Consider the following 10,845-nt stretch of genomic DNA (forward strand, 5'->3'; position numbering starts at 1 on the left):
CAGTCCTCACGGATGCCCTGAAGGGAAAGAGTTCTGCTGTGTGACAGAGGGGGCGACTCAGGCTCAGAAAGGCAAAGGGGTGCCCTTGCCTGAGATCTCATTGCTCTCTGTGGCAGAACCCAGATTCCAATCCAGAACCCCTAAAGCCACCAGCTAGGCCATTTCCTTGAGGCTGGGCCTTTGGCTTTGAGATGTCCTGAGGGCTGCATTAAAGAACCAGAGTGCTTTTTCTGGAAATCCTCGAGAATGCTGAGCTCTGCCCAGGCCAACCTGCACGTGGCCTCCTCAGAAAATGAAGGCTGAGCTGGGATTGGCAACGACTCCTCCACCCATTCACTTCTGCATCAGGGGTTTTTGAGTGCCAACAGTATCCCAAACATGATTGGATAGCCCCGAGCAACACATTTCACAGTGACACTGACTGTCCATGTCATCTGTCACCGGAGAATAAAAATGCTTGCCCCAGGTAACTTGTAGGTGTTTCTAGTTATCCGCGACAGAAGACATAATTATATACGGGTTTTGAAAAGCAGAGCATGTTGTACCAATATTCAGTATTAGTGCTGAAGACTGAGTCTGAACACAGCAGGCCTGATTTGTGTGATTAAAGGGGATCTGTGGTTACAGGTGTGTGTGTGTGTGTGTGTGTGTGTGTGTGTGTGTCCCCTTATGGGAGTGGCCACATATTCAGTAATGTCGTTTTTCATAATCAAGCTCTTTAAACCTTTCTCCCTCTCCGTCCCTGTATGCACACTCTGCGGGATAGAACGTATAGGCAAGAATTTTTGATCGGGTGTGGGACATTTCTTTCGTCACTTACTGATTTCTGCATAAACGATGACTCCAAAACTTAGTGGCTTAAAGCTGCAAACATGTATCATCACACGGTTTCCCAGGATCCAAATCCAGACATGGCTTCACTGCCTTCTCTCCTCTCCATCGAGGTCTCTCAGGGGCTGCCGACGCAGCCTCAGCTAGGGCCATGGTCATTTTCTGGCTGAGCAGGGAGCGGCCGCTTCCAGCTCCATCCTGCGGTTATTGGCAAGACTCCGCTCCTCTAGGGCCGTGGGACTGGAGGCCCCCATTCCTCTCAGGCTGTGGTGATTGGAAGCCACCCCAAGTTTCTCACCAAGCTAGCTGCCTCGGAGCAAGCATGCGAGATGCAGCAGAGAGTGCGCTAGTGTCGGAAGTGACATCCCGTGGACTTTGCTGTATTCTCCTGCTGAGAAGAGAGTCACGAGGTGCAGCCCTTACTCAGGGAAGGGGGCTGCCCAAGGTGGTGGATGCCATAGAAATCGGACTGCCACCTGTCTGAAGTCGCATTCCAGCCCACTGTCCTGGAATGTGTTTGCCCACCGTGCCACACGTGTGCCCTTGGGAACAACGTGGCTTCCCTGGGTCTTTGTGACCTGTTTGTTGCGTGACGGGGCTGTGAAGTGCACAGGAGGTCACTAGCAGGTCTTTGCACAGTGTCACAATTATGACCTGTACTCCTCACCTACACCCATCCCCCTGCGCCCAGGCCTGGCTGCTTCCTTCTTTCTCAGCGCACACCCACAGTCAAGTGCCAGGTCAAGAGATGGCCCTCTGTTCCCACTCAACGTCTCTTTTTTCACGTAGGGCCCGGCTTCTGTGGTTGGGGGAGATCTTGTCCTCAGCCCCGCTGCCTTTTCCTGCCTACTCTGAGCCTTTGGGCAAAACACAGTCTGGGTGAGGACAGGGTGCTGGTCCAAGCCCAGGCCCCTCCTGCTACTCTTGACCCGGGAGACACAGGCAGGAGACACATGACCATCCAGCGCTACCTGCCTTCCTCACTGACCCCTCCATTCCACACACCTCAACTGGGAAGGAGCCCCTCCCTCTGTCTGTAGGGTTCATCTCTCTCAGAAGCAGAAGGAACTCAAGGTCACCCAGGTCCTGGGCAGTCCTGGCTATTGGAACTTCCTCAGCAGCAGATTCTGCCCTGCCCGATGCTCTGAGGAGTAGAGATCTTGAGTCCCTGGGGGCAGGGACTGGGTCTTCTCCAGCCTAGTGTCCCATGGGTCTCCTGATTTGAATTTAGTTCTCAGCAATACCAGTGGAGTTCCTGCTCTGCCCAAGTTTGGGGGTGGACAGGAGGAAGACAGTTACAGCAGTGCTACTCTCCTGGAGAGGACGGGGCAGATACCAATAAAAAGCAATTAGAATGTGTTTTCAAAGTGTCACAGGGGTACTACCTCCAAGAGTCCCTTTCGGGAGTCTACAAGGTAAAAACTAGTTTTACAATAATATTAAGATATCATTTGCTTTCATCTCTCTAGAGCATACAGTGGGGTTTCCCAGAGGTCGTGATGACCCGTGATGAGGTCGTTGTTCTGGTAGAATGTGTACTTATGTCTGTATTCATAGGTTTTAAATATGACTCGGTTTCTTTCTTTTTTCTTTTTCTTTTTCTTTTTTGCTACTGGGAATTGAACCTGGGGATGCTTTACCACTGAGCTACATCCCCAGTCCTTGTTATTTGTTTATCTTGAGACAAGATCTCAATAAGCTGCTGTTGGCCTCAAACTTGCAATCTTGCTGCCTCAGCCTCCCAAGACACTGGGATTAGAGGTGTGCATCATTAAGCTCAGCTCATTTTCTATTTTTAATACAGTAAATATAGACAGATTTAGCTCACAAGAACAAAAGTTCCTTGAGGCCATCAGTGATCTTTGAGAACCATATTTCACCACATAATCATTGCCACCACATTATGAGTATTCCGTGCACCCTGAGCATGCACCAAAGACAGTTTAGTAATAAGTGATTGTTCAGTAATACATAATATTTTAAAAAAAGAAAAGCTTCACATAATGGTTGCATACCACATTTTTGCAAAAAAAAAAAAAACAAAAAAAAAACGCATAAAATCCGCAACAATCATGTGGTGAGATGCAGAATGTTTGGCCTTATGATCCAAGTATTTGAGTGTGTAAAGATTAAAAGTGTGTAAAGCCAGTTGCTGAGACATGCCCCTTTTGTCCCAGCTACTGGGAGTCTGAGGCTGGAGGATCCCCGGAGCCCAGGAGTTTGAGGGCAGCCTGGACAACACAACAAGACCCCGTTTAAAAAAAAAAAAAGTGCTGAGCATGGTGGAGTATAACTGTAATCCCAGTGGCTCAGGAGGCTGAGGCAGGAGGTTTGCAAGTTCCAGGCCAGCCTCAGCAATTTAGGCCCTAAGCAACTTAGTGAGACCCTGTTTTAAAATAGAAAATAAAAAGGGCTGGGGATGTGGTTCAGTGGTAAAGTGTCCCTGTGTTCAATACCAAGTACCAAAAAAAAAAAAAAAAAAAAAGTGCAAGCCTCACTGAACCTGTGTTGAATGAATGGGTAGAGGGACTGCCCACTTCGATGACTAGTCCCTGTTCCCTAATCCAACTGAGAACCTCCTGTGAACAGGAGTGTGTTGCAGCCTCCCACATCAGTACCTCTTTCCAGGAGAGCACGTGTCCCTTCATTTAACAGACGTTTACTGAGCATCCGAGCAGTCTGCTCTCAGAGTAAAACTGCTTCTGGACCCCAGAAAACCCTAATCTAGTGACAAGACAGACGTGTTTGCAGATAATTTCAGAAGCATATTTGCAGATCATTCCAGAATGTGGTGCAAGAGTGGAGGGTTGGGGTTGGAGAGACATGACGGAACAGGGGAGTGTGATTGACAGAACCTTCCAGAATAAACAGGTTCGCTGCTTGTGCAAAGGCTGTGAATTAACCTTGTATTGAAGGCCACATGGCCTGTCACTGACCTTGGGTACCCAGGGTTGATGAGTATGAAAAGGAGAGGGTTCCATCATACAGGGTCCTCAGAATGGTCTGCAGGGCCCTGCAGAGCCTGCAGTCCCCATGAGCCCTTTGACCTCATCTCCCTCTCCCATTGCCCGGCCCCTCTGGCTTCACCACACTGCCCTTGCAGTTCCTCCAGCATGGGAGGCACATTCTGACCTCAGGACCTTTGCCCATGCTATCTCCTTGGCCAGGAGTGCTCTTCCCCTGTATGTTACCAGGGTTCACTCCTCATTTTCCTTCTAGATGTAACCCAGTGGTAGAGCACTTGCTGAGCATGCATGAGGTCCTGGGTCCCATCCCAAGCACCAAAAATTAAATAAAAACCGATTTACCCAAATGCCCATGTGTTGGTGAAGCTTCCCTAGGCCCCCTTCCCTCCCTTTCCGCCTCCACTGTTTGGCTGACGTTCGGGGCGCCATGGTCTCCCCCACTGGAGCCAGCTTCGGGAGGGCATCAGGGGCTGTTTTGCCCACTGCTGCCCCTGGCTTCTCAGTCCTGCTGATTGCTATCCCCACAGCACGTGTTCTGTGAGGAGTGCCTCTGCCTGTGGCTGGACCGGGAGCGCACCTGTCCCCTCTGCCGCTCGGTCGCCGTGGACACGCTGCGCTGCTGGAAGGACGGGGCCACCTCGGCGCACTTCCAGGTGTACTAGGGCCCAACGCGGAGGGCGTCCAGACGGATGCCAAAGGGTCAGCGCTCCTGGGTCCAGCGCTGGGGGCTTCCTGAGAAACAGCCTCCAGCACTTACCTCCTGCCTCCACCTTCCACCACCTCCAGCCCCGGAGCTGGGCTCCTGGCCTCCTCTCCTTCACCTCCGTCTTGTATCTGGTGGTATGTGTGGCCTTCCCCTCTGGAAGGGGGGCCTCCTGACTCAGACTCCGCCTCCACCCGGCAGGTCATCCAGCCCCCTCCAAGTCAAGGAGGCGGTGCTACCTGAAGCTCTCACTTGGTACCTCGTTGCTAGTCCAAGATGCTGCCAGCCCGGGAGCACCCTGGAGGTTCTGCACCCACAGCCCACCGCCCAGGCTGCAGATCGGTCACAGTGAAGTATTTTCACAATGCAAATGCCGAGCCCCACCATCTACCTGGATAGCTTCATGCATCAAGCACCTCGTGTGTTCCCACAGTGTCACGCATCCTGCTGGGGTGACTTCCTGTCATCCTCTCCACAGCCCCGGGATGGAGGTGCTCTTGGTCCCTGCCTTTGACAGGTGAGGAAACCGAGGCACAGAGCTTGGTGTGGTAACTTTCCCAGGGTCATCCAGCTGACCAGGATGAACCCAGTGTCCAACACTGGCCCTGTGTGGCTTCAGAGCCTGCCCCGCAGCCAGCATGCTGACGCTGCAGGTGTGGGCCACCAGACCTGGTGTGTTAAAAGCACAAGAGGTGACTTTGATGCCCCTCCCTGGTTAAGAATCAGCGGCCAGGTGGACAGGATGTTAGCCTCAGACCTTGCTGATCATGCAAATGGTGAGCACCAGCTCTGGAAGTCCTGCGGCTGGGTCCACGGCAAGACGTGGCCCTTAAAATTGCTCTTTTCCTGGACTCTGTGTGGGATGCCCAGTCCCACTTGGGCTTCAGAAAGAGTCAACTGTGGCCCTGATGTGGGTACCACTGGGTCTCCCGTCATGGTTTCTCTCCTCCTCCTCCTCCTCGTCTGTCCTCTCCCTTCCTTAAGTCTCAGGCCTCCACGGCTCCTGTAGACACCGCTCCCTCCCCTGAAAACCCTCCGAGCAGAAGGAACGATGCACAGTATGGACTTTTCCATGAGCTGCACAGAGCCCAGCAGCCATCCCCGTTCCAGAATCCCAATGAGAGCTGCTTGTCTGCCTGTGAAACTCTCCTGCCTTGGAACCTGGGATGAGATGGCGCAGGTGACCACGTAGAAGCACTGGGATTTTTGCCCGCCCTGCCCCTCTCCGTTTTCTTGTCTCATTGTCAACCTCAGCACAACAGGCTGGCGCCAGCAGCATTACCAAGAAGGCGGACTGTGTGGCGAGTGAGCAGAGGAGTGTGCAAGGCCCGGGGGGATGGGGAGGCTCACGGCCACCTCCCCCACTAGATTCAGGACATTTGCCCCTGGGTGCCACCACACCAGGATGTCCTCCTTTGCTTGACATCTCGGGCTCCCAGCAAGACATCCCTGGCAGGCCAGCGTGGCATCTTTCAAGCCCTGTTACTATGGCGATGGCCAGGCTGCTAACAATCCCACTTGCCTGCAGAATCCGGTGGGAAGGGGAAGCGGGCTGAGAGGCTGCTGCGGCTCTGTTCTCTGTGCCTGGAGGGAGAACCCAAGGGAAGCCAGGGGATCGTCTGCAAGTGGTTTTCATCAGAAAGATCACCCTGCCTGCAGAAGCTGTCAGAAGCTCCAGAATTCAGAGCTGGGCAAGATTTATTAAAGTGTCAGCACAGCATGGAGCCAAGGGAGTGGACAGCCTGTGGGGGGGAGGGGATCAGACCTGGAACCCTGACGGCAGACTCGACATGACTTTGGAAGTCACTTTACTTCCCGTAGCCATGGTGAGGGTGACAAAATCTAGTGTATTATCCTTCAGAACCACAGATACTAACTATCGATTACTGCATAGGTATTCACACTAATGGTTTTGCCAGTTATACTCCCCCCCTCCACACACATACGCGCGCGCGCACACACACACACACACACACACATTTTCTAATCTTCTACAAATAATGAGCCATGACTCTGACATTATAGAATGTCCTATGTGGGGGACCCTCCAGGGCAGGTGGGATGGTTTCATTTAGGATTTTATTTACTCATTCCCTACCCTCTGGGGGAACATCCCATTTGTAGGTTTTCTTTCGGGTCAGAGCATTTCACGGCGCTGGATGGCTACTGTGGTTAAGGCAGAATTTTCCAAATACCAGGCTACCTGAATTCTCCAACACCTGAATAAAAGCAGCCACGAGTCCCCGTGAAAAAGAACAAGGCTCCTCTCCTGCTCCCGGGCTGACATGCAGCTCACTTGTTATATATAGGATCAATCCAGTGTCAGGTTCCCAGTGTCCTGCTCTTAATATTTTATGATTCACTGACTTAAGTTCCATGAAGTCCTCAGGAATGGTCCTGTTCATGTAAAAGGAACTTAGAATCATAAATGTGCAGGAATGAGAAAGGGGAGACTTTGGACCCGGATGTAACAGGTTCTCTGCCTTCAAAAGAGAAGCAGGTACTGAGCCCCCGGGACAGCCTGGCTGCTAAGGAAGAACTGTGAATCTAGTCCCAGAGTCACCTTTTGTTGTAGGACAAACTGCTGCCTTTGGTGTCTTTGTGTCTTCTTAATAATAAATCTGCCAATAAATCTCATTTGTTGATGCAGCTTCGGTTCCTGGCTTGATGATCCTGTCACCTCTTGAAGACAGGAGAAACCATTTCAGGTCAGATGAGAGGCAGGGCTTCATGGGGCGGGTCCTTATCTTCTCCTGGTTGCTCCCAAAGCAGAGCCTGTGGAGGAGCATGTGGTCTATTGGGGACGTGCTCCCAGGAGGAGCTGGTGAGGGACTGGATGGGAGAGAATGAGCCAGGGGAAGGAGCCAAGCTAGCGGCAACTTCTGGGGAGGTCTCAGCCTCAGCCCCATCCCACATGGAGCCCTGAGTCTAAGTTGCATCTCAGAGCTGGTCCTACCTTGTGGTTTTTGAGTTCATAAAAATACCAGTGGATCCTTGGCTCTGGGTTGATGGGGGCACCTCAGGCTCTGCACTGAGGAGGAGGTGCCTGTGTCCAAGAGAAGTCTCTGAAGACCTCAGGCCCAGCAAAGCATACTGAGGTGCAGGACGGGAACACAGAATTGGTAAAAGGGACCAGAGGGGCCTCCGTGGAGCAACTGCAATGCCTACCATGGGGGCTATCGGTTGTGTGGGCCCCAAACGGACAGTTTGATGCAAGAGGACTTGCCCGGGTGTCAGCCAGTAATGGATGTCTAAATGTAACTCATTGGCATTAGGTGACAGGTTATGCCTCTCAGGGTAGCATGATGACACCAGCCAGAAAAACATCATAGGAACTTTTTGGTTGCCACTGTTAGAAAACCAATACAAAAATGGCTTGAATTTTAAAAGGACTTTATTTGGTTCCTGTAATAGTATGGACTTCAGGTACAGCTGGATTCAGGGGCTGGAGCAATGACCATGTCTCTTTTCCTTCCTCAGTTCTGTGTTCCTCCCAGGCAGTTGGGTCCCATGTGGTGGTAAGATGACCCTCCCCCCCCAACTCTATGCGTATATTGCGCTAGTTGAACGACCCCGCCACAGAGAGCTTCTGCCTCCCCAGAGTTCCAGAAAGTATCCCATTTGTCTTCAGACCAATTACTTTGGCCTGTGGGAAGTGGAGTACCAGCCAGGCCCTGTCAGGTACGGAGCCCTGGGGGTGATGGTGGAGGGGATGGGAGCATGGAGTCAGCCCCTCAAAGTCACAAGAGAGTGGGGAAGGGGTGAGACTCCAAAGGAAAAGAGAAGATCTCTTATCTAAAAACACCTCCCCCTAAGAATCCTGCCGCAACTCACCATTCTTAGGAAGAGACTAGAACCTGGCCTCTTGGTATGTCTCAGACCCCACAAATGCAGGTGAAAGTTCTTAGCCCAGTGTAACCTATTTGCCCAAAGCTGAGACTTTGAATTGTTGGGCAAGTTCTCAAACCTGTTGCCTGGGTCCTATCTCAGCAAACCCTTCCTTCCCCTGAGGGGTACTTAGGAATTCGAGAGGTGAGGTAAGTGTGTGGCTTTCTGCCCCGGGGATGGGGCAGGGACAGAGATCAGAGTGTGCAGGGTCCAGGGGTAGGGGATCTCCATCAATCGTGCAGCCAGATTGTCCCATGGACATTGAGTACCGACCCTCCAAAAGGAAATGAAAACACAAAGGACTTTGGCTAGAAGTGCACAACCAAGTTTTTAATAAAATCATTACAAATATGTACAAAGCATCTCCAAGGTATGAAATCCCTCTTACAAAAAGCACAACAAGCCAACAACGTCAGAACCCAGAACGGAATGTCGCCAAGCTGATGGCCTCTCCAGCTGGGCCAGAAGCCCCACCTGGGTTCCAAATACCCTCCCAGCCATCCCTGCCACACACACAGGCTCCTTGACATTCATAGTGCAAAAGATGGGGGGTGGGGGAGCAGGGGGCCTGGGCAGAGGACAGGGGGGAGGTGAGAGAAGCTTCTCACGACCTCAGGCCCTATTTGTGAGTCAGATGCTCTGGCCCTGGACCTCACTGAAAACAGGAACACAAAGGGTGGGGAATGAGTCAGTAAAATTTCACACTCACCCCTCTAGTCTCAAATGTCCCCAGGCATGACACCATACAGCAGGCCTACGTCAGATCCCCAGCTCCCTGCTAGGGCCACGTGTACTCTTGCCCTTGAACTAGCAGCACCACACAAAAAGGTCCAGAGTAGCAGAGCAGGTAGCTCATGGGCTTCAGGGTCACAGACTTGAGTCCCAGCTCGACTCAGCCATTCACTCCGCAGGTGGCCTTAGGCTAAGTTGCACACCTGTCTGAGCTCCAGCTCCCTGGCTGTAGAATCTGCTAGAGGGGGTGTGAGGGATGGCAGAGGAAAGGTGCAGGAAGCACTTCACACAGTGCCTGGTAGTGGCAAAAGCTTCGCAAAGGAGAGCTCTGACTAGGATATAAAGCAGCCAGGACCAGTCTTCATGCTGGGAAACGAGTCAAGGTCGCCCGCTTCACTTGACCGCCTTCAGCTGGTAGCGTGGCACACAGTAAATACTATAGAACAATCTGCCGGCAAAGCTTGGGGTCACAGTGGTGACCTGACAAATCTGTTTTAAAAAAATTGTGGACCAGACTGGAAAGGGCGCTTCACATGGCCTGGTTCCAGGCAGGACTGCCCTTGCAGGATCTGTCAGTCAGTCTTCCGAGGTGGAATTCTGCAACCTAGCGTACTGTAGATGCTCAATAAATATGTGTTGAATGATTCAATTAAAATGTTAAAAGTAAACTTTTGGCTTAAGTTTTAAAATTGACACGCTGACATCAACTTGCTCCCTCTGTGGAGCTTCTGATCAGCTTCTGTGGGACTCGGCCACAGTGTCTGGCCTGTCCCCTTTAACTTACTGACCGAGTGCTGACTCATTGCCTTATTAGGTTCACTTAAGGGAACTTTCAGAAAGGAAATTGGTATCCACAGAAGAACAAAGCCTATGGGCTGGTCCCTGCAGATTCTAACCCCAAGTGGATACTCAGAATGTCCATTGGGGTGCTGCAGTGTCCCCAAAAGATATTTGCATGGGAGGAGGGTACACTGGGACTCCCCCCCCCCAGTTCACTGGCAGGAAGAGCGATATGTTGTCACTGTCAGAAACGTGACAATAATTAGAAGAACATGAGATCAGCTACGTGAATTGTAAAACCAGTCACAGCTTCATTGTTCTGTGACAGCAATGTTTAAACCACCCTTTTTTCCCCCTTTCATCAAAATAGAAAAGAAAACAAGACCATTGGGAGAAATGGAGAAGAAGTCCCCCATGTGCTAATGAAGGGATCCAGGTGGGGACAGGCCTTGCCTTTAGGAGAGGGCCCCCAGCCTAGGACCACAGACAGCATCCAGCAGGGTCAGCAATGGGGGGGGGGGGATCCCCAAAGAATCCAATGCTCAAGGAACAGAAGATGGAACCTCAGATCTGAAACGAGCCTGGGGAGGATGGGGTGACAAGAGAATCTGAAAGGTTGAAGTCCCATGGGGCTTCAGCCCCTATGGCCCCTGGACCCCCGCCTGAGACCAGGATGGAGGAGGTGTACAGCCCCTCGGCTCATTATACAGCGAGCTACCTAAGCGATGATCTCAGAGGCCTCCCTCCGCTCTGCACGGACACACACACACACACGCACACGCACCCACATTCACACACTGCTGTCTGCTGAAACCCGATATGAGATCTTTTTTAAAATTTATTTCAAAGCCTCCCTCCCTCTCTCCCTTTCCCTCTCCTCACAGACGCTCTGCAGTGAAGCTAATCAAAATCAATGGCTCCTTGGCAGCCGGAGGAAAGGGGTGG

General features: G+C 51.8%; 1 protein-coding gene across 1 annotated transcript in view; it reads left to right on the plus strand.

Annotated features, from left to right (window-relative positions):
* Positions 1–7,128, plus strand: part of RNFT2 (ring finger protein, transmembrane 2) — a 67,690-nt gene extending 60,562 nt beyond the window's left edge. The window contains exon 11 of the mRNA XM_081287980.1: positions 4,325–7,128. Within this exon, the coding sequence (XP_081144106.1) occupies positions 4,325–4,459 (135 nt within the window). The 3' untranslated portion in view covers positions 4,460–7,128. The remainder of the gene's footprint in view (positions 1–4,324) is intronic.
* The last annotated feature ends 3,717 nt before the right edge of the window (positions 7,129–10,845 follow it).

The sequence above is a fragment of the Spermophilus citellus genome, assembly GCF_964194105.1.
Source record: "Spermophilus citellus genome assembly, chromosome: 3".
In the NCBI taxonomy this organism is placed as follows: Eukaryota; Metazoa; Chordata; class Mammalia; order Rodentia; family Sciuridae; genus Spermophilus; species Spermophilus citellus.